Here is a 24798-nt window from a genome sequence, read left to right as displayed (position 1 = left end):
ATATATTTTCTGTATTTTCCGCACTATATGACGCACCTAAAAGCCTTCACTTTTTTTTCTCAAAAGCTGACCATGCACCTTATAATTTAATTGAATGGAGGAAAAATTCCCCACCACTATGTGATATAAATTTTGCACTACGTGTTATACCTGTGTCATGAAAATACAAATACTTTACCTCGGAGAAAATATTAAAACAGTTTATTCAATTTGGGGGTGAACGGAGTTGTCAGAAAGTGCCTTCTATAGGGAAAGAAAAGTTTAAATATATAGCATTCATTGAATGTGCGCCTTGTAATGCGGAAGATACGGTATTAAAAAAAAACATCAATCATCAGAAACGAACAACCATTCATACACACACTCACACCTCGGGTCAATTTGGAGTGTTCAATCAGCCAGCCATGCATGTTTCTGGAATGTGGGAGGAAACCGGGGGACCCAAAGAAAACTCACGCATGTGGCATGGAGGAGTTTAATCTGTAATTTCCAAACCTGGTTGGTAAAATTATAAATCTGGTTGGTAAAATTATAAATCATCAACGACCCTGTTAATTGTTTGAAATTCCCTCACCTAACTCATCAAGCATTAGGATTACTCATTTAATACAACAAATAATACCGGATTATTTTCCAATATCCTTAATGATGTGGCAGCGGAAACATATTTTGAAAGACAGGAATCTGCACAGACATGACTGAAAATCTAAATAACTTTTACTCTACATTCATTTGAGAAACGATGTGGTGGAACTGGGCTTCTCTCAAACGTCTCAAGTCGAGGGTTCTGGTAAGTATAGCATCTGCTCATGAATAAATTGTGGCTTTGCATCCTGTGCACAGAGTGGCTTTTCTTGTCAACACACAGAAAGGGGGCTGCAAATTTAATGACTTTTAAATGATTTAAAGCGGTGTTTGATCATTAAAAAAATATTAGAAAATTAAAATAATTACATTTGCATTTTTTTTTAAGATTTCAAATCGAAACTGGAGGTAACCTCTACAGAGTAATACTCTCTACTGTTGTTAAATAATCAATGCACGGATTATTCATTTGCTGTTTCTGAGTTCTTTGAAGTCATTGTAACGCTTGTTTGGGAAACTTCAAAAAATAATGATTGCACTTTCTCCATTGTGTAAATTATTGTTATTTCATGGATGATCAGATCACTCTTCATGACCAAGTTATGCAGTAACCCAGGGACTGTAATTCTGAAATGCTGTTCTTGCAACATTGCACATTGGAGGATTGGTAAGTCTTCACAGAACACAAGTCAAAAGTTTGGTTCCAGGCCTCAATCTGTTTCCCAAAACATGTGTTATAGGTTAACTTGAGCATTTTAGACAGTGCTTGTAAGTGCAAATGGTTGTTGCTGTTCCTTTGTGATATCCCTGCAATTGGCCCCAGTTTGGCCCCTTTCCGTCAGGTAGAAAAAGAAGGGGTTTTTGGCCGATAAAACAGTTCTTCAACGAGATGGATACAACACCTCAGATTTCTTTGCACAGAAGGACATTATTGTGATGGATTGGCCTGGCAATTTACCGGACTTGAACCCGATTGAGAATTTATGGTCAATAATCAAGATTCATCTGCGTGAGAAAGATTGTGCAACAAAAAAAGCCCTAATTTGTGCTATAATTAAGACCTGGTACAGGGACCCTTCCATCATCAACAACTGTCAAAATCTGGTCGATTCCATGCCAAAACGCATCGCTGAGGTGATAAAGAACAGGGGAGGACACACTTCTTACTAAAATGTACATTTGAATCATTTGAGTTGTCAAAAAAATTTACTCAATCAAATTTATGACAAAATAACAGGGCGGTGCAATTAATTTGCACATGGATGTACAAATGGACAAAAGACCATTTGTAAAAGAATTCGCAAAGCGACAAAATATGGGAAGATATACCTTTATCTGTAAGAAGAGAATTGGATCAAATACTGTTAAGTCTGCAACATTTTGGTAGCTAGCATAGCACTGTTATTTGAAATCGATTGACACCACTTAACGGTGCAATACTTAGTGGACTGACACAGAATGTTACACATGTTACACATGATACCTGCGCCAAACTATAATTGAACTAATCTGAACAAAATGTTTGCTTGCACGTGAATTAGACTGACATGATTTACTGGCCAATGATGTTTTATACTGAGATGCGTGCAAGTAATGGGTGTGAAGCATACATATTCGTCTATTAATTACCTTACAGTCTCAAGGCGTACTGGAATGAGACATTTTTTTAGCAGGAAAACGGCTGGATTATTCCCTTCCAACTGTATCACTGTATATGGAATTCAAAGAGAGTCTCAGAGCAACCCGTGCAACAGCAACAAATCGCCTCAAGGAGGAATGAAGACTAAAAGCTGTTTACTGGCAGTTGGAACTACAGTCGGGACCATTTATCTCGTTACCGAAAACATGCTGGACAAGGATCGAGAGCGAAGTCCCACTTCACCAATCGCTGTCAGTACTGATGACACATGTAGAGCTCAAAGTAGAAAGCAAGACGTTGGAAAGAAAACAGTGTTGCTGCAGTTTAGTGAAAACAAAGGCATGCAAGCAAGAGTACCGAGGTGGGACTCCTCCCACGATATGATGGACAGATACCAGATAAACAGCGCTGTCAGGACGACTAAGAGGTACACCCATGACCCGATTTTCATTCCAAGCACAAGTCAAGCGTTCGCACCTTTGTGTGCCCTACTAGCCTTTCTGGCTAATCTGAGTGCCATCCCTAATTTGCATAAAAATCAGGGAGCTTGCGTCGACCATACTCGGCCCCATGTAAACGAAAACAGACTCGCTTCTGTACATGCATGATAATCAGAATCAGAATCAGAATCATCTTTATTGCCAAGTATGTAGAACACACAAGGAATTTGTTTCCGGTAGAACACGCTGCACTAGTATCGTCGTTAAAAAAAAAACTGCTAAGTGGCACTATAATGAGCATGCGAATGAGTTTGTCGGCCATGCATATGACGTGGACAATTGGAAAAAGCTTTGCACCGCAGATCGTGTGTCAATGTGGAACCCCCTGCCCCACTGGAATGATTGAAAGAGCTCCCAATTCATTTTCTTTACTTGATTTTTCACAGTGGCTGTGAAATGGACGTTTGTGGTCAATCTTAACTGCAGTCGGAGTGGAATATTGCCAGCTTTTCCTTGTAGTCCTTGTTCAGATGGGTAGTTGGCACAGTTTCATAAAATGAAAGCACCAAGATGAACGTCTTCGAAAATGTTCGATTTTGATTTCTTCGTAACGTGTTTTTGCCCTCAGTTAAACAGTGACTAGACTTCGAACTTCCCCCACTTGCGGACCATGGATTCATTTATCCAAATTACAGATTCACATTAATTGATGGAGTTTGAACTGTTCTTTATCGGTGTGTCTCATCATAGCTGCAATTTTCAGGTTGTTGTTTATGCACATATTGGCACTATATGTACACGTGCCGGGGCGTGCTTTTAAATTCCTCTTACACTGCCACCTTTTCCCCTTTAACGCCTGCGTGCAGCTCTCTGGTACGGTCATCTTTCCTCGATATGAGCGGAGCGTCAACACGTTAGTCAGTCAAAGGAGAGTGCAATTTTCTAATATTGCTTTGTGTTAAAGGTTATCTTTAACAAAGTGTTCAGAACAGACATATGATGTATGGGGTAGGTACTTTTGTCCAACTGGAATGAAAAGAGCTCTTTTGATTTGTGAATGCCACAATCTCCATCTCTTGTATTATTTTGACTTCTTCCTCTGATTCCAACACAATAATTCCCCATTCGTTGACATTGGCCATCACATTTTTCAATTATCAAATACTCAGTAAGCACTGGAACAAAACATTGCATAACCCCAATATGAACGTATGTGTATGATATCATGAAAACACAGCTAAGCATGTATAATATACACCTGTATTCAAATACAGTAAAATGTAAAACATTCTGATGTTCACAGGTTTTGTGTGTGTGTGTGTGTGTGTGTGTGTGTGTGTGTGTGTGTGTGTGTGTGTGTGTGTGTGTGTGTGTGTGTGTAGAACCAACACTTTTTTTACCTGACTTTTATGTTTTAATTCATGACATATTGTGTAGTTTAGTGGTGTTGAAGAGATGGGAATCAAGCAATTCACCAAGTGTGCAGTTCTATGCGATATCTCGTCATCGACAATGTGATCATAAGTCCAGCAAAAATATTAAGGTACAATTTAGATCTCACTCTCATAAGTGTGCATATACGTTTTCAGTGATAGGATTTCGGCATAACTCCGTGTGGTCCGACGGTACAAGTCCAGACCTGTTAGGATTTCAACATCTCTGACCCGGGCCGTGTGGAGCTTCATCAGGTCCTCTACCCAGTTCGACTCTTCATCTGTGCTCTGCAAGGAAAGTATTAGTGTAAGTTTTCCCTCCTTTTTCTCGAACTTATATAACACCAAGCCTTATTTTCAATAAAAGGTTTTTGGCCTGATCCACACCAAATGATAACCAGTCCAATATTGACCTATATACCAGACTTTCCTGACAAGAAGCCACCCTTCCCCGAGACTTTGAACCCAGTGACTATTATTTTGATGCATTTTATTTCTGAAGTTCTGCATTGGTGATGACCCAATACCAACGGTGTCTGAGGAACAGGTCAAAGGCCTGGGCAGGTGGTACAATGCAAGCCTAAGAGACAAAGATCAAGTGCAGCAACTAAAGCAGGACTTGAGCAAAAGTCTGGAAAACATCAACAAGACTCCACTGCCAGGGAAGCTCAAGCTCTGGTGTCTGCAGTTTGGACTTCTCCCTTGGGTAATGTGGCCACTTACAGTCTATGAGGTCCCACTCTCAACGGTGGAAAAGCTGGAGCGAGCTATCACTAGATATGTGAAAATATGGCTTGGTGTTCCACGTTTTCTGTCCAACATCAGCCTCTATGGCAAAGGGGTCCTTGAGCTTCCGATCACAAGCCTCACCGAAGAGTACAAGTGCTCTAAAGTGAGACTTCAGATGACCCTTACAGACTCCAGAGACCGGAAGATCAGTCAAGCTGCACCCCCCCTATCAACTGGACGGAAATGGACGCCATCCATCGCGGTGCAGCAAGCCACAGCAGTCCTAAGGCACAGCGACATTGTCGGACACGTCCAGCTAGGTAGAGGGGGCTTCGGCCTTACAAACAAACCATCTCTGCGTAAGGCCTCAACATCGGAAAGAAGGTAAATGGTGATGGAAGAGCTGCACCGCCAAGAGGAGGCTGAAGAACTGCGAAGGCTGTCTCTCTTGCCAAGCAGGGACAATGGATGAGGTGGGAAGGCCTGGAGAAACGAAAGCTCAGCTGGAGGGATCTCTGGGAAATGGAGGTGAGCTTCATCATCAGAGCTATCAATGATGTGCTCCCATCTCCCAAAAATCTCCATCAATGGTATGGCGAAGATCCAACCTGTGACCTCTGTCCAACTCCAGGAACTTTCAAACACATCCTGACCGGTTGTAAGACCAGCGTCACACAAGGCCACTACACCTGGAGGCACAACCAGGTCCTGAAGAGTTTGGCAGTTGTCCTTGAGAGCAAGAGGAATACCATCAACTCCTTGCCCATGAGAGCCACCACTTCCAGCACAGCATCATTGACTTTTATCCGAGAGGGAGAGAAAAAGCCCAACCATCCTCCTGCAAAACTAGAGGTTGGACAGCTATCCAGGTCCCAGGATTGGAAGACGCGGGTCGACATTGGCCAGCAATTGGTTTTCCCAGCGGAGATTGCAGCCACCACCCTAAAACCAGACTTGGTGCTAAGGTCCCCTTCACTCAAGGCTGTCTACATCACAGAAGTCACAGTCCCGTGGGAAAACTCAGTTGAAGAGGCGTATGAGCGCAAGAAGCTGCGCTACACAGAACTCGCAGTGTATGCGCAACAGCGAGGATGGAAACCCAAGGTATATCCAATTGAAGTTGGATGCAGAGGGTTTGTGGCTTCCTCCACCATCAAACTGCTAAAAGACCTGGGCATCCATGGACAGGCTCTGCGGCACACAGTTAGATCACTCTCCGAAGCGGCAGAAAGAAGCAGCCACTGGATCTGGATGAAGAGGAAGGACCCTTGTTGGGCTCATAGGTCAGCAACCTAAGAGCCCCACCAGCTTCTCAACATCTGATTGGGCATGGGACACAAGCACGGGCGTGATCAACCTGTTGCTGGCCATCATCGATGAGGGTGTCTAGTGATGAAAAGCCGAAACACTCAATGATTCTTTGGAACACTACTGATGATGTGTCCCAAATTCACAACCTTCCCATCCCTGAGGCACAGCTGCCACACCACTCTCAACGTCACGGCTAAATCTCATGTGAGGACCATCCGTTGGCACAAACGGACAGAATAACATAATGTCCAGTGTTTCATGATTCTGAGTTTTTACTGATGAACCAGCAGCCCTCAATATATTTACCTATTGTTAGGGTCATTATTAATGAAGCAGGAATCAAAAGTAAAAACAAAAAGATTCTTTAATCTTTGGGACGGCACAAAATGTAACTGCCTGACCCCGAGGGGCAGACAGAGGAGAAAAACAGCCAAGAGAAGACTGAGAAAAAAGCAGGAGGGGCTTGTTGGCAGAGCTTTTTTAAAGACGGATAGGATGTGACGTCATGACAATAAGTCCGAGAAAATAAAACTCAGTAAAGACAGACAGAATGTGACAAGACAGGAAGTCCGAGAAAATAAAACGATGTCAGGAAATAGGAAATATGTTTAAAATGTGTTCGTATAGCGTATTGCCCTTACACTTATTATCTCGTCACACTTGACGAATGACATTAGCAAACACGTCAGAGTGAGCCAATGAAAATGACAAAGTCCACTGTTATACTGAATTTTCATATCAGCCATTTGCAGTTGAAGATCACACACAACAGGGAAGGGTGGGCTGCCTGAGAGAGAAGCTTGGAAAGAACTGTGTGCACAAAGGAGTTGAAGCAGCGTTGAAAAAAATTGAGAGTCGGAGGAAGCACCTTGACCTTGAGTTACGTTTAATGAACATAGGGAACAAGTGTCATAAATGCATCCATCTCTGCGGTGTAACCCCAATCCCTCTGTTGTTTGTCTGGCTGGCTGCTAGACTATCATGATTGTTTGCAATGGATGAGAGGCGTTCTCCCTGTTGGACAGGTACTCCAGCTATGGAGCAACCTCTCGCAAACATGTACTAAATGAGTTTCCAAAGGCTGCAGTGCTACATGATGAAGAAGACAAGGTCGTCTGGAAACATGCTTTATAGGTTTCAAGGAGGTTACTGTGAGGTTGCTGTTTTTTGGGGGAGATGAAAAGCATCTATGCAGGTGTTTAAGGTAATTATTATTTTTTTATACAATACAAAATCCATCAATGCAACATTTTCTTTGTAAATGCCCCAAGTTTTAACATTGCTGCTAAAAGTAGAGAAATGGCCAATATACATATTTACTGTATATCTTTTTCTGGCAGGATATAGCTGTTGCAACTTTCAATCTGGCGTTTTTGTCATCCGATATCACGATATTTCACTTATTAGTTGGAATGAGCACGTATAATGACTGGCAATGTTCCTTACGTTACAAGTCTCGTCATTGTTTGGTCTGTGTGGCAAGATGAAGGCAGCAGAGCTAAGGGGGCCACCACATGAATCTGCAGCCTTTCTGAAGTCTAAGCAGCTGGTTAGAACCACAAAAAAGTGTGTTGGGATGGGCATTGTACCACGTGCATACCTGCAGTCAAGAAAAGGTCATGAAATTAGTCATGTGCAATGAAACTGAACAATATTAGTCATTTTAAACTTAATTCACATTTAACATAAAACTTTATAACAAGTGAAAAAAAGATTGAATGAGAATGTCTCTGAAATCATCCAAGAGATTCAGGAAAAAAAATGGATATGTTACAGTGTAATATTCATGTATATATTGTGATACATTGAATTATCGCCCAATTAGTCTAAACAATAATAACAATAATAACAATAATAATAATAACATTTAATTTATAAGCACCTTTCAAAACTCTCAAGGACACTTTACAGTCATAGGATATTTTTTCTGTGGGTGAGCAGCGTCTTAATCACTATTCTTTCACTTGATTGCAGTGGAGTCACAATTCAAAGTAAAATAAATAAATAAACAAACAAATAAATAAATAAATAACTGAACATGTAAAAAAAAAATAGCCCAAGCAATTTGCATTACAGTAAAGTCTCGTTATATCGATAGCGGATATATCGATAGTCCCGGTTATATCGATACTATTTCTATGCACGCACGGAGAAAATTACATGCAAACAGGGTCGGATATATCGATAGTCCCGGTTATATCGATATTTTTGCGGACTCCCTTGAATATCGATATAACGAGACTTTACTGTATTTGTAAAAAAAAACACACATACATTGGGGCACTTTTAAGATGCTTTTATAGTTGCAATACTGTAGTTCCGACTGCTAGCTGTCACGTTTTGCGAGGTAGTGATGGCGGGTGCGGATCCCAAAAAGCAGGCAGGAGGGAGCAGGAGGTTGTTTGACTAATTGCATTAAAATAAAGGTCAGCAGGAACAAAATGTAAAACATCAAAATCATCTGAACAGAAAAAATACAAAGTATCAAAAGAAGACCAAAAGTAAAAGTCCGCCAAGGTTAAACAAACACATGCACAGCATACACAATGCATGCAACAAACATGCAGCAAACAATGAACCGACACCGGATGGTCGTGCCGTGAGTCCTTTTAAGTGTTACTGATTAAAACGACCAGCACCTGCGAGGCTGCAGGCAGGGCTGACGTCGCTACCCGTTAGTCGCCAATCCGAACGTGGCAGTCCGCCACTGATCGGGACGACCAGCACCTAAGCAGGTGCAGGCGGGGCCGACAGCGCCACCCGCTGGTCGCCAACCAGATCTTTTACTTTTGGTCTTCTTTTGATACGTACTTTGTATTTTTTCCATTCAGATGATTTTGATGTTTTACATTTTGTTCTTGCTGACCTTTATTTTAATACAATTTGTCAAACAACCTCCTGCTCCCTCCTGCCTGCTTTTTAGGATCCGCACCCGCCATCACCACCTCGCAAAACGTGACACTAGCACAGGGGTGGGCAAACTTTTTGACTCGCGGGCCGCATTGGGTTCTAAAATTTGACAGAGGGGCCGGGCCAGGAGCATTTGGAGGGAGTGTTTGGGCCGGAAATACTCTGAACAAGTTATGTCCATAATTTATAAAATCACTTCAAATGACTTCGACTGAGCGTATTTTACAAAGATTCCACAGCATATAGCTATAGTTCACGTTTTAAGACTTGCGCTGAATATTCATGAAGTCTTGTTTTCGAGGTGATGATGATCCCCATGTGACGTCACGTTTGGACCGCCCCTGACCGAGAAAGCGACATACATTGCATTTTGGGTACTTTGTTTGGTCTGAAAACTTCGTGTTGATCCCTGTTGATGGTGAAATTAGAAGGAAAACACATAAATAACGCCATGCTGAATCGTTGTGTGTTGCACCAAGACATCTATTTGATATTCGCTGACACAAATTCCCAGCAGAAAAATCAGCCCATTTCCAACGGAGCTTGGGCGCCATCTTGTGCATTTTCTGGGCGCTACATTGCTGTCATTGACGGCTCGAATTGATATGGGAGGATTCCTTGAATCAATTGCAAACATTTATGCTTTCCTCTTTAGAACTATTTGAATCATATTCATAACTGGATGAGTAACAAGAAAACATCTTCTCCGAATCTGAAGCCATTGTTTTGATTCTCGATCAAAGGCAAGACGTCTTGGCGTGACGTCACAAACAGGGGGGTGGGACCTTCTGAAACTGACCATTTCCGGATTCATTTGAAGTCATTTTTATTGGTGTTTTTCATTTAACTAAAAATATCAGCCTGCCTGATTTGGGTATTTTAGATGCTATAAAACGTTTTTCTGATGTCAGTGGGAAACAAAAACAAAAAATGGTGCCGGTTGTCCTTTAAATGTAGTATGTACAAACCTCATAGCACAGTAAGAACACTACAACCCAATTTATTAACTGTCTTTCAAATGTGAAAAATATCCCTGATCAGTTAATAAATTTGTCTCAAGGAATATGCAAGATATGGCATTTACAGACTATTTCGCAGATACTTGGAGGAGGAAATGGAAATAGATTAAAATAACATGCACTGTGATTTATCAAGATTGCGTCTGTTTTTAATAAGTTTCCATCGAAGGGGCAAAGTTAAAGAAATCAACATTTATTGAAAAATGGAATCACTTTCAACATTCAAAACATATTACACAACGAAATATTCAAGCTCAATAATACCTACTTGTGTTAAATTCCGCCAAATCATAGATGGTTTGTCCTGACCGCACGCTCAACAAACTCCTCACTGACGCCCTCGCCTTCACGCGCAAACAATACACGTGTACCGTCGCCGAGCACACAAACATAGACTACCTGCAGTTGAAATTTGCATACTCGGCACGGCAGCCAATCAGAAGCCTGCTTCTTTCTTCCGGACTTTCGCAAGCGTTATAAAGTCGTGCAATTGCATATCATTTTCCAAAATAGATGCACAGAACCTCAGACCAGAAGAAAGATTCAAAAGAAGCTAACAACATATGTGACGCTAAAAAACGTAAATTTACATTAACCCGTGACTGTAAAGTGTACGTGAGACTTATGAAAGGGGCTTAGTGGCTCGTAGGAAGCAATGCAAACGTTGCATTGTGCACCGCAATGACAATCGACTACTGCAGCAAAATCTACAGCCATGCACATTTACCGTAAATTAAGCAAGGTAGCATTTGTAGTAGGTGCATTCTTGATTTTAGAAAAAACTTTATACTTTGTTACAATGTTTTTTAATGTGATTAGTTGTCTCATTGTGCTTCAAGTTGTGAAAAATGGGTCAGGCAACTTTTCAGTTATCTGCCCTGTTGTTTGCTAACTTTTTGTCATGAGTTTTAGACACTGTTTGTACTATAATTTGGGCAATCGATGAGAAGGTTTCTTTAGCCGTCATCTGTACAAAAGTGAAGGTTTCGGACGTTTCGCCTCCTATCCAAGAGGCTTCGTCAGCGAACTAAAGTCTGACTGGTCGTATCGGCCCCATTTATATATCCCTAATGTCCAGACCTGGTGGCGCCGGACACAGCTATGATAGGTCCCTACTCTCAGGTTGGGGGGGGGCGCGGGACCCCCCCCTGTGGCCCCACTGATTGTTCCTACATTCCTGACTAACGATTGGCCTATTACACCCACTCCCCCCGGTATCACCTCATCAACATAACGACCCTCATAAGCATTGCGAAAGTTGCCTAACCTGTTTTGCCTGAGCAGGCTATTGTATGAACGATCCAAATTGAACCTCACACCACCAGACCGGTTTAATGAAGGATTTTGTTGTTTTATAAGAATCACCTCTTTTACCCCCCTTTCAAACCATCTATGTTCTTTCGCTAAGATTTTAACCTCATTGTCGTCAAATGAGTGGTTGCTAGCTTTTAGGTGCAAATGTACTGCCGATTGAGGCCCACTAGTATTATCCCTGCGATGTTGATAAAGTCTTTTTTTGAGAATTTGTTGAGTCTCCCCAATGTACTGCTCTTTACAATTTTCATTCTTACAATGTATGGAATAAACTACATTACTTTGTTTTTCATTTGGTAGCCTATCTTTTGGATGCACTAATTTTTGCCTTAACGTGTTTATCGGTTTGAAATAAGTAGGAATTTTATGTTGCCAAAGGACTCTTTGTAATTTTTCAGAAACTCCTGCAATGTACGGTACTGCTACTCCTCTCCTTTTAGAATCTTGAGAATTATTGGTTTCGTTCGCTATTCTTTCTTTCTGACATTTGTTGAATGACCACTGAGGGTACCCACAGTTAGTGAGTGCTCTCCTGATATGTTTTGACTCCTTTTCTCTACCTTCAGTGCTAGTTGGTATTAGTTTAGCCCTATGCTGGAGGGTTCTGATAACTCCTAGTTTATGTTGTAAAGGGTGGTTAGAGTCAAAAAGTAAGTATTGGTCAGTGTGCGTAGCCTTCCTAAAGACTTCTGTTTTTAGCGCTCTGTCCTCTTTTATAATTACTTTACAATCCAAGAAGGCTAGTTGGTTCTCTTGAATGTCCTCACGAGTAAATTTAATGTTGAAGTCTACAGAGTTGAGATGATCTGTGAAGGATTGAATTTCTTGTTTCTTAATTATGACAAAAGTATCGTCCACATATCTAAACCAGTGTCTAGGTTTTGTCCCTGGGAAGGATGTGAGGGCCTGTTTCTCCATCTCTTCCATGTAAAGATTAGCCACTATGGGTGAAACTGGTGAGCCCATAGCACAACCATGGATTTGTTTATAAAAATTTTCCCGAAATTGAAAATACATAGTATTAAGGCAGATTTCTAATAATTGGCAGATGTGATCCGGTTTCAGTTTGGTTCTTTCATGCAGAGAAACATCCGCCAGCAGCCTCGTCCTCACCACTGAGACTGCTGCTGGGGTAGGGACAGATGTAAAGAGAGAAGTCACATCGTATGATGCCAAAGTTTCCTCAGGTTCCAATATGAGGTCTTTGATCCTCTCTACAAACCCTGTGGTGTTCTCTACGTGGTATTCTGTGTTACCAACCAACGGAGCTAAAATAGTTTTTAAATATTTGGCTACATTGTATGTAGAGGAGTCAATGCTACAAACAATGGGTCGGAGGGGGAACCCTTCTTTATGTATTTTTGGCAGGCCATAGATACATGGCGTGGCCTCTCCCGGGTATAATCTAAAATACATCTGTTTGTCTATGTTTTCCTTTCTCTAGCTTTTGGAGACAGTCAATCATTTCTTTCTTGTATCTATTGGAAGGGTCCCTTTTTAGTTGCTCATACGTGTTAGAATCACTGATTAACCTATTTATTTTGTCTTCATAATCCAATGTGTTGAGCAGCACTGTGCATCTGCCCTTGTCTGCTGGCAAAATAGTAATATTTTTGTCTTTTTGTAGAGTAGTTAACGCCTTTCTCTCTTCTAATGTTATGTTGGACGGAGGAAGTTTGGCACTACTGAGAAGAGCTGATATTTTAATGCGTAGATCATCTGCCTCTGCATACGAAAGTTTGTTATTTTTAATAGCCGATTCAGTAGCTGTGATATAATCTATTGTAGGTATAGTTTTAGGAGTCACTGAGAAATTTAAACCTTTGGTAAGTACCGCCTTTTCTGTCTCTGAGAGATCTCTGTCTGACAAATTTTTGATCCAATTCTCCCTTGCAAACTGTTCATACCTAATTTTACGCGTGTTTACCAGTAGCTGAGATTGTTTCAGATTGTTACACAGACGTATAATTTGGGCAAGTTCGGCGGGCCGGATTAAAAAGCCTAACGGGCCGTATGTGGCCCGCGGGCCGTAGTTTGCCCATGCCTGCACTAGCATGTTAGCGTTTGCACAGTTGCCATTATTTCTAGAGTCCTGATTTTTTTTCTTGAAGTCTCAAGTACACCTCCAACATTTCATTTACATGTACATCATTTCAGGACATAAAATAAAATGTTGGAAGGGCTTAATTTGGGGTCTACAGATTTCTGAAGGGACTGGAGCACCATACCTGGTATAAATCAATATAATCAGTATTTCATAGTTACCATTGTCAGAGATGAGTAATTGTGTTACACTGATGCGTTACACTGAGGCGTATTTGCCTCGAGAGTCTTAAACTAAAGTGTCCAGGTATGAAAATCATCCATATTCGCCAGAGACAAACTAACAAGAAAAATCTTACTCTTTAATCTTGTCAGTAGAGTCCTTGACACCATCCAAATCATAATCAAATATTGGTCCAGTGAGAACATTCAACCCATTTCTTTCAGTGGAATATTTCTTCAAAAGGACTCTCTGAAAATAAGACAATATTTCTGGGGGGGCGGGGTGGGTGGACGAGGTAAGTATGAACAGTCTGAGACTGAAGGAAATACAGGTGACAAAGAAAGAAACATAAAACAGTTTGCAAATGAATGAAAATGTGTAGGTGGGTTATGGGACAGTCACTGGCAGCGCTACAAAACACCTTGCTTCATGGAGTGAAGACAATTATAAGAGAGGGAGGGACTCAATGAAAAGCATGAATTTCAACAAGTGGACACATTTAATTCCAGACCTTCTGACCAGTAGAAAACCAGTGCAGGGCCAAGCTTTGAGTTTTCAAGCCATAGAATGATTTGGGAGGCCAAAGTCCTGATTGAACAAGCTCGTCAACATTTTACATTGGCTGCTACATCCGTGATTTTGCAACACTTTGAAACTGCGATTGAATTTTAGAGCAAAAACAGTGGCCAACTCTCAGCCATTCATGAAAACTATGTGCTGCACGACACAGCGTGTGACAATTCAGACGGGTTTGGCAGCATCGCTTCGTGTGCGGTAAAATTATCAGACATTGTTTTTACAGTAATATTAATAACATGGCACTTTTGCTAAACCTAGACCCATGCCTTAAATGTAATTGAAGTATGCCCCTCACAGTTTTAATATATTTCTCATATAGCCCTAAACATGTTTCGTTCATCAACTGCGACTTTTTTTCCATTCTTTACTCGTTCAATGTCTGTAACATAATACAGCATTGGTTTCCTCGGGGCATTCCGAATGGTTTGCTGAGGCTATCGCTCGTGTAATGGTTCTGATTGATTTTCCAGCTTTTCTGACCTTTCGGCTGTGCAATTGCCTTTGTCTTTTTTGTTTCATGTTGGTTCTACTTCAAACTAGCACAAATGCAGTGTTCACTTGCCTGTTCCAATATTTTTGCCCACATGATAAATGGCTGCACAAAATGTTTTTTTTTAGATTACTTTCAAATGCATACATCAGAAAAGAGGTTGGGATTTTGATATATTATGTCATATTCATCAAATGATTAACATATTTGTTCCAGAAATTAGCCCCATTGTTCTAGTATGTGGGAAGGAAGTGGACAATAAATGGAAAATGATATACTTACTCTTAAATGCAGGATACATAGGAACAGTGTTGGTTATAAAAAGGGCTTCATATTTCTTCTCAATGCTGGTGGATAATTCTGTTGAAATATTAAGTCAATTTTAGCTTCAATATCAACATTTTTCTACAACTATTAAATTCAGACTTACACTTCTATAAAATCATTTTTTGCATTGTCAAACTATTTCTAAAACTGGCACTGTATAGATGCCACATCCTGATTGGCGTCAGGGGCGCGCCCCTCCCCTTCCCTGTTCCTTGGGCTCGCACACCTGATTTCCATTCACTAATGTGCCTTCTGACTATAAGTCACCCGGTTAGGCTCAATATTCGCCGGTGTATTCCCTTTCGTGATTCTCTACTGCTGTATGCAAGGTTGGTCGTTCTCCCTTTGTGCTGTCGTTTTGTTTGGTGTTCCCCTGCGTGTCTAGTAAAACCTTTTGAACTCATCTACTGCCTCCATCGGGTACTTCGGATTCAGTTCCTTTTTGTCCGACGAGGTTGTTTTGTTTATTTGCCTCGTGCGGACATGACACGCGCCGCGACTTTGACAGGGCTCCCCACCCCCTCAGTTAGCAGTCGCGGTCTCCCCTTACCACACCCAGCACGTTACGGAGGTGAGCCCGGGTGCTGCGTGAAATTTCTTATGCAGTGCTCTATATATATATATATATATATATATATATAGTGATGTCACGAGAGGCTGAGTCCTGGAGGGCAAATACATTCCCCTAAAATGGCTCCACCCAGAGAGCGTTTTGGCCCCATCTGGTGGAAGGCAGCAATTCAAACCCCACACCTGTGGCTGATTACGGCTTGATAGGGAAGCAAGGCTTTTTAGGCAGAGAGCCTCTGAGAGTGGAAGTCGGGGGAGACAAGCTCCATCGCTGTGCTCTGTGGAGAAACTGATTGCTGCATGAATTTCATCGCCAGTTGGGACCATACGACAGAACACTGGATTTGGACCTTGCTAAAGGTGGCTAGACTACCTAGGAAGGACATTAAGAGGGGTGAGGCCTAGAAACACATGGAAAAGAACTCCGTCTTCAGTTTCAGAGACTTTATTATGATTTAAGTATTGGAAGAGATGCCGTTCTTGCCTTTGTTGTTTGTGAATTCCCCCTGAAACCTTATTAAAACCTTTGTATGCATTCAAACCTGTCGCCCATTGCGCTCCTTGTCCTGTCCTGCTGAGAGCTAGCCTCTCATGACATCAATATATATATATATATATATATATATATATATATACACACACTGTTTGGTCCCACTGGCCCGTGTACATCTCATCCCGTTGACTTGGGCCCCCTGGCTCCTTATCCGAAGTCAACAGTCTCAAACTTGGGTCTGAAACTGGACAATGACTTTAAACCCGACCGACAAATTGCTGCTGATGTTAAATCCAGCTTCTTTCATCTTGGGCAACTGGCTAAAATCAAACCTCTCCTCTCTCATGAGCATCTTAAATCAGTAATTCATGCCTTTGTCACATCTCGGCTTGATTCCTGTAATGCGCTTTACTTTAGAGTCAGCCAATCCTCCTTAAAGCTCTTGCTCGCCTCTTGACATGCAAAAAGGAAAACTTCTCAATTGGTTAAAGAAAAGAAGGAATCCACACGTTCTCCCATTTTTACAGAGGTATTTGTCAGGTGTTCCAAAAATGTCATCCAGATATTGTATCGTATTATAATAACATCAATATGAAAAAAATGGTTAGATTTCTTTTCAGGTACAATACAATTTTCACTAACGTGGTGGGTATAGGAAGGCATGTGTGACATGTTTTTCTGCCTTGTACTTTGTACAGGACTGCATGAAAGCTGATTGGACTCTCGCATCTGGCCGAACACAGTTCATCAGGACATCCGGCAAAGCAGACACTTCTAGCTGAATGACAACATAGAGGACAGTGTTTAAATATTGCGTATTTCATTAACATGGGATAAAATATTCCTGCTTGTTGCAGCTTTTGTTCACATTCATTTGTTTGCTGTGTATAGTGCACAATTTACTTGATTTCTGGGTTCTTTGCTAATTTATTAGAAACGGAGACAAATACAAACCTACCTGTTCTTGTGTGAAAATGTTAACCTAAGAACGGGTTGTGCTACCCTTAGCAGCAATAACTGAAATAAAGCGTTTAAAATAATTGTTGACACATCACTGTGTAAGAATTTTGGCCCACTCTTTTTTCTGTATCGACTTTGACTTGGCCACTTAAAAACATGATTATAAATTATTACTTTTAGCAATTCAGTCGTGGACTTGCTTGTGTATTTTGGATAATTTTCCTGCTGCCTGATCCAAGAGTGCTTGGGTTTGAGGTTGCAAATTAATTGTCGGACATTCTCCTTCAGGATTTTCTGGCAGACAGCAGAATTTATTGTGCCATAAATCACAGCAAGTCACGGTCGTTAGATAGTAAAGCAACCATAGACCATGACATTGCCAACACCATATATTATTGATTTTACTGTTGGAATGATGTTTTTTTATCAAATGTGCTATTTTTACCCCAAGCCTCTTACAAAAATTTGGATTGTTGATTCTTCAGTTGACAGAATGTATTTCCACAAGTCTTGACAATCATCAAGAAGTCTTTGAGCAAAAGTCAGACGAGCGCGTTTGTTCATTTGGACAGCAATCGTTTAACTTGGAACGCTCCCTTAAATACCTTTTTTTTAATAGTCACGGACACTAACCTGAACTGAAGCTAGCAACGTCTGAAATTCTTTGTGTGACTGATTTTTTTTAAACCTTCTGGATGAGTTATCATCACACTCTTAGAGTAATTTTAGCTGGTCGACTACTCCTCGGAATGTTTGCCACTTCTTCCAGTTTCATCCATTTGGGAATAAAGGCTCTGACAGCGGTTTGCTGAAGCCCCAGAATCCTGGGATTGGCATTTTAATCTTTTCCAGACAGATAGAGTTAAATAATTGTTTCTCTTTTGTTCTTGAATTTCTTTGGATTGTAGCATGCGTATGTTTATTCCAGATCTTGTATCTTATGTTACTTTTCTGACAGATTGTCAGAAAAGAATCACAATGTGTGATTTAACAAGAAGGTTGTGATTACTTTTTCATCGGGAAACAGGTCGTTTTGAATTATTTTTGTGTTTGAACAAATTACATTGGCATTGACAAATTACATTTGGATTCATTGGCTAGTCCCTGTGTGATATTAAAATGTCTACGATGAACCGAAACCTTTATATGTGATAAATATGCAAAGAACACAGAAATCTGTAGTGAGGCAAATACTATCTCACAGCTTTGTGGAAATAACGCATCATTTGAGAAAGCCTCTCCCCATACACTTAACATTTGATGTGAAACAATAACAACTAAGTCTTGACAAAACTCAATGCATTGGGGGGAGGAAAGCAAATAAAATGTACAGTACCTTCCGGCTAATGGTGTATGAAGTCCACAGTGGCATTGCAAGATCCTCATTGTAGCCACAGACATAGTCAGTGTGGTGCAGAATAGAATACTTTGTATGGTATCGTACTGCAGGTCGACCGTATGGCATATTTCTACTGTCTAAAAAATAAATAAAAAAAATACATAAATAATAATTTTAAAATACTGTATATACATACATACACAAATAAAGACTGCAGAAATAAAGAAGCCATTTTTATCCATAATGGAATGCTTTGTACGGTATTGCACTATAGATGGACAACAAAAAGGCAATTTCATACTTTCTTTGAAATAAAAATACCATTTACATGCAGAGGTGATCAATTTTATCTCAATCATTTGATCAATGATTTGGAGGTCAGGTTTATTGTATGTTTGCACTATTAAAGATTTGCTATAGGATGACAAGGTGTGCGTATAGTCCACCCCCACATACTTGCGGTTCGGCAGCCACTGATTTGCAAATTGCAACTATTTTCCCCCCTCAAAATGTTCCCCATTTCTTGTGGAAGTCCTATGTTGAATGCTTTCAACATTATTGTGAAGGTGTGCTATGTGGAGGCATTCAAAAAAATACTCCACTAATGCAATTCAATGGGCATTAATTGTACACAGATTTTCACGATGTGCGACCTTACCCCCCACAAATTGCAGGGGCCAACTAATTGCACGATTTGTAGCATCAGTTTGCACTGACCATCAATTGCTTGCCTCAGTCGCTGATTTAGCTCTTCCACTTGGTTCTGTAAAATACACAGCCAGAGTGACTCCAGATTATAGCCTCGTGCAATGGTTACTTTCAAACCTCTTGGGTCCCGTCTTTTTACTCGAAACTGCAAAAAGAATGAAGAGGGGGGAGGAAAAAAATGTCTCTTGACATTGATCAACATAATAATCAAAAAGGCTGCACGGATTTTCTATTTCAGACATCAGCCAATTTCACTGCCATGATAAAGAAAAGATTGCATACGATATTAGGTCTGTAGTGGCTAAGCTGGAGCACCAGGAGAATTTCATGCGGTCCAAGCAAGATGCATGCACAATCTTGGAATACTACAAACAGTAAACATATGTACACAAAGCCCCTTTCTCCCTCTCTTTGCTCCTCTCCCTCACCCTCCCAATCCTTTATTTAGTTTGCGACTACACAATGGTCAATTACATGCATAGCAACTTTTTTTTGAGTGTGAAGTCTGTGTGAGAGGTGTGTGCAGCTCTTAATAGGTCAGTACAACCAACGCTTGCCAACAGAAAGCTAAAATATTAGGAATGGCATGAATTAGTGCTGCATTTCTCTTCAACATTGTACCCATGAGTTCTGCTTAAATTGTTTTTTTTTTAGTTTTCAAAGGTAGTTTTCAAATATACAGTGTTCACTTGACTGGATTAAATATTTGATAATCACAAGGCTATGGACGCATAAAATGTGTGTTTCAGTGTGAGATATCAGTTACTGCAACCTCATATCTGTTCTTAAAAAACTTAAATAGTCCAACTTTGTATCAAATTAATAATGTCAAGTATGCACAAAAAGATGTGCATAGATGACATCTGATGACATTCCTGTGCTTCTCTGCCTATCTAGAGCTCCTCCAACACCCCAACCCCACTAAACAGCTGTTTAAGTTTAGAATTAAGAAATTGGTGCTATTGTGAGGACAGCTCTGCAGACTTAAAGGAATACCGGTATGCCTCGGTCTTCACAGATCAACACGTGTCAAAAATATTGTCATCAGCAAGCGTGGAAAAATCTAGCTGAATTAAAACCCCAAGATAAACTGGGAGTGATTCATACTAAATGTAAAATTTGATAAATTTGCCTTAGATACGTCTGTGTAAGCTCTCAGTCGTACAGGAGTGGTCCATCGATGAGAAGGTTTCTTCAGCCGTCATCTGTACAAATTTGAAGGTTTCGGACGTTTCGTCTCCTATCCAAGAGGCTTCGTCAGCGAACTAAAGTCTGACTGGTCGTATCGGCCCTATTTATATATCCCTAATGTCCAGACATGGCGGCGCCGGATACAGCTATGATAGGTCCCTACTCTCAGGTTGGGGGGAGCAGAGGACCGAAACCTTCAAATTTGTACAGATGACGGCTGAAGAAACCTTCTCATCGATTTGCCTTAGATGTTACTGAAAATTATCAACACACCAAGAGGACAAACTGGACCTCCATTATGCTTCCGAACTGCTCCACTGACAATGTTGTCGACAAGGTAAATCATTGTGCCCTCACACAACTCTGAAAACAGGAAGGCCTAAAAAGTCAAGAGCTTGCCATAGGAGCCAAGACAGCATTGGGATCCTACAAGGGTATGTGCGCTCAGCTCTCACATGTATACCATCTTCATCTGTAACATAACATCTCCCAAGATGGCACCAACATCATTAAGTTTGCAGACAACATGACAATCATTGCCCTAAACACCAGTGAAACGTGGGCTTGTTTCATCTCGGCCCAAAACATTTGGACAACTGAAATGGTGAGTTTGGTCATAATTCAGCAAGAAAAAATGTTCTGTATTTGCACAGATTCAGCACTTATATTTAAAACATGTTTAAGAGGTTTAGAAACAAATCACTCTAACCGTTTTGCCTTTAATTCAGTAAGCGATATCAACTTTCTTAATACACTGCATTTATTTCTATTTTCTTGCCTGTGTTATGTTTCTCTCTACCCTTCAAATGAAATGTCTTCTTTTGTTCTGCCTTTCATGATTAAGAGTACAAGTCATCAGGTGCCACATCAGAATCATTTTTCATTTATACCTCTGCAGCACCTCAATAACCACCACTCCAACTCAAAGGCTTTTTCTTTTATTTGGTGATTCTATACTGTACTGTGTGGTTTCCAGAAAAAAAAAACATGTCAGAAAAAAACTGATATAAATTACATTCATAGAACATGTATTTTGTCCATGTTGTCCTTGTAGCAGTAGAAATTCATCATTCAAATCAAAGTTAATTATGGATTTTATAGACTTTGATTCTTTCAAATGATAGAGTGGATCCAGAGATCCATGGGGGATAGACATGCGAATGGAAAAAAAATATGGAGTATAATTGATGCCCATCAGTATGCTTTGGGAAACAAGTTAATGTTTGAAACTGAGAATATTTCAGAAAAAAAACGGGAATATGTGGGTGTCAAACTACTAGTATGTGGGGGTCCACTGAATATTTGGCAGATCAAATTAACATCAGATTTTTTTAAAGTCAATTAATTAATGAGGTGCCATGAGCATTGCTGTCTACATTAGAAATAGAGATATTGCATATTTATGACACTATCGTGAATAACTTCACGTCAACTATGAACTGTAAAGTTCATAGTTGGCCAAGATATGTAACAATGTCATAGTAGACCTTGTAATTGCAATTGCAGCCAAGGTCGTCTGTTCCTGTATGAATTTGAGCTGAAGTGATTGGCTTTGAAACTTCCTCTGGCATTGTAGGTTTGTAGAAAGGGTTTCTTAGAAGGTGGTTCAGACTGCCGTGGGTTCCATTATTGGGTGCTGGTGTTAGACCAAGAAGATCTGAAACCAAAATAAATAAACAAAAAGCCGAAGTTAAAGAGAGAATCACTCTTGTAAAGAACAAACTCTGAAAGTTATAATAAACAATAATAATAAATACAACAAATACAGTCATTACTATTACTATACAATAAAATGCACATTTCTCCTCTTTTATACCAATGCATGCCCTCTTTTAAAAGTGTTTTTATAATTTATTTTTTATAGAGATTCATTCATCTGTCATTCACACCGAACCGCTTATTGCGCACTCGGATTGCTGGGGCTGCTGGAGCCCATCCTAGCTAGCTGTCTATGGGCAGTCGGCGGGGGACAGCCTGAATTGGTTGCCAGCCAATCACAGGGCAAAATAGAAAAGATTTTCAAAAACCACCCCAAACACATTTTTATTTCCTGGTGTACAAAGTCAGTTGAGATATTCCCCTAGTTTAATTGAATTTATTTTTACCTTGTTAAATTATGTTAAATTTGCATTTTTTTGATGGTGATACTAGTGCAGCGTGTGCAACCGGAAACAAATTCCTTGTGTGTTCTACATACTTGGCAATAAAGATTGGATTTGCCTTTATTCGTCTCGCAGTAGAGAAATTTACATTTCACAGCAGCAAAGTGATGAAAGGAATGAAAGATGATTCTGATTAAATTGTTTTCATATTGGATTTGCCTCAGCTGCAGCCATTTTTAATTGCGATATAAATTAAACAGACGAGTGCAATGCTTTTTTCCTTTCCCATATTCACACACTCATTTAATACGATATCCTCCCCAAAAAATCATAAATAAACAAACGTATCTTACCACACATAACATTATAAAGCTCAATGTTTTCAAAGACTGGAACTTTTGTCTTGAATTTAAAGGAAGGTCCATATCCCAAAAATATTGTCTGAAAGGAGAGTTGAGGTTAATTTTGAAACCACTGATCAGCACAACGTGTTTATGACATTTTTTTTAAATACAGTAAAGTCTCGTTATATCGATATTCTCGGGAGTCCGAAAAAATATAGATATAACCGGGACTATCGATATATCCGACCCTGCGCGCATGTCATTTTCTCCTTGCGTTCATAGAAATAGTATCGTAATAAGCGGTACTATCGATATAACCGATATCGATATAACGAGACTTTACTGTACCTGCATACTGTTGATTTTATTGTCATATCCATGGTCACCAAAGAAGCCACAAAGCCTCTTTACTTCCGGTGGTTTCCTGAAGTGATAAAATCAAGATAGATGTAAAAGAATTAGCAATGTTAGTTAGAGAATACAACATGATGAATGAACAATGTCAATGACTACAACGGCATAATCAATCAAAACTTATACACACAATGACCCAGGAAGAAAAACACTGAGGTTATCACAATTTACTATGGCTTCTCTGGCTTGATGGGAGATTACCACTGTTCCCACCTTCCACATCGACATACTGTATGACTGACAGAAGCTCATATTCACAACCACCACGTGAAAGAAAGATGGATATCGATTCTGAAATAATCGAAAGAGATTATAATAAAAATGTTAAATATCACCTGGCAATGTGCCATTTCCTGTCCACCAAAAGATGTACATCCTCAATCCGTCGGTTATTAGCGTAGTGTAGTCTCTTTGGCAGATACTGCTTTAAATAAGGCCTAAAATGCTGATCTGGTTTCTTACACTGCAAAAAAAAGGTTTGGCCATGAATGTGACCATATTATAATTTCTGATCCTAGGAACGAAAACAATTGACCATACTTACAGTTAGATTTGCAACAATTGCCCTGGGGCTATCTGAAAAAAAAACACGAGAACAGTCAATTCAAATGAAGTCCAGTTAGAATATGACATATAAGCAATTACCGTCCATTTTCCTTCCCTCTATTGGTTGATTTAAGAGCATTTTGACTGATCTTTCAACACTGACACAATTTTGTGCTCTGTGACGGTGTAAGAATTGGATGTATCAAAAGAAAAAAATGAAAAAAAAAAAAAGTGTACCATACTTTTTTTTTCCTTTTAAGCTTTTCTATTATTTAGTGATCACCATCAGAAAATTTTGTTTCAGCAAAAAATGCTAATTTTTGACCGTGTAAAAAGAAACATGGGTACCAGTACATCTGCCACAGTCGGTCTCCATACCCTTTGTACAGAAAACAGTTATACATGTATTGTCAAGGTTATTACAAATGTTGTCAAATGTTGTGATACTGACATAGGGCAAAGGAGCAACCAAAATCAGATAAAGATTATGCATCTTTCCCAGTGGTCACAATGACAATCGATACAATTCTAATTTGCAAACAGTTGAGAAAGTCATGAGGCAATGAACTTTTTAATTGTCATTTCACATATATTTGAATGAATTGTTCAGTATTGTAATTGTATCATTTCTTTTAAAGATATAAACCCCAATAAAGACGGTTCGATATGCATCTCGATATATTTGTATGTGGAGCTATTTGATTTGGTTCAATTCATTACATCTGTGTCGTTTTAATTTAAAAAGTACTGGTATATAAATGTGACATTCAAACTCCTTTTTGTGACACCTCGAGTAATCACACGAGGAATGTGTTGCAAGTCATCCATTGTCCTGCATAAAAGGTGTATCAAAGAAAAAACAAAAATTCTATATAAACACATCACAGGCAAATACATTTATACATTTAGCAATAGCACTGATGTCCGAATGTAGCCACAAGGGGGCACAAGCCAGTGTATTATTGTGCCGGTCCCAAGCCCAGATAAATACAGAGGTTTGTGTCAGGAAGGGAATACGACGTAAAAAAAAATTGCCAAAACAAATATGCGAATCAAACCTCTGAATCCCATACCGGATCGGTCGAGGCC

At 40.0% G+C, this 24798-nt stretch overlaps 1 protein-coding gene across 7 annotated transcripts in view; it reads right to left on the bottom strand.

Annotated features, from left to right (window-relative positions):
- The window catches only part of enpp2 (ectonucleotide pyrophosphatase/phosphodiesterase 2), a 76078-nt gene that overhangs the window by 13391 nt on the left and 37889 nt on the right, over positions 1–24798 (bottom strand). For 3 of the 7 annotated variants that reach the window (XM_088999714.1, XM_088999709.1, XM_088999711.1), the window contains 12 exons: positions 23708–23739; positions 23499–23626; positions 23098–23173; positions 22759–22846; positions 21791–21960; positions 19122–19257; positions 18402–18541; positions 16748–16883; positions 14998–15075; positions 13783–13915; positions 7584–7737; positions 4304–4385 (listed from right to left, as the gene is read on the bottom strand). In XM_088999714.1, coding sequence (XP_088855840.1) covers positions 4304–4385; positions 7584–7737; positions 13783–13915; positions 14998–15075; positions 16748–16883; positions 18402–18541; positions 19122–19257; positions 21791–21960; positions 22759–22846; positions 23098–23173; positions 23499–23626; positions 23708–23739 — 1353 coding nt within the window. Of the gene's footprint in view, positions 1–168; positions 4386–7583; positions 7738–13782; positions 13916–14997; positions 15076–16747; positions 16884–18401; positions 18542–19121; positions 19258–21790; positions 21961–22758; positions 22847–23097; positions 23174–23498; positions 23627–23707; positions 23740–24798 lie in introns of those variants that run through there. The other 4 variants (XM_088999712.1, XM_088999710.1, XM_088999713.1 and 1 more) reach the window with 4 other exon arrangements.

This window comes from Hippocampus bargibanti, linkage group LG06 (genome assembly GCF_051943395.1).
Source record: "Hippocampus bargibanti isolate YZ-2025 linkage group LG06, ASM5194339v1, whole genome shotgun sequence".
NCBI lineage: Eukaryota > Metazoa > Chordata > Actinopteri > Syngnathiformes > Syngnathidae > Hippocampus > Hippocampus bargibanti.
This window is presented reverse-complemented; position numbering and strand designations above follow the sequence as displayed.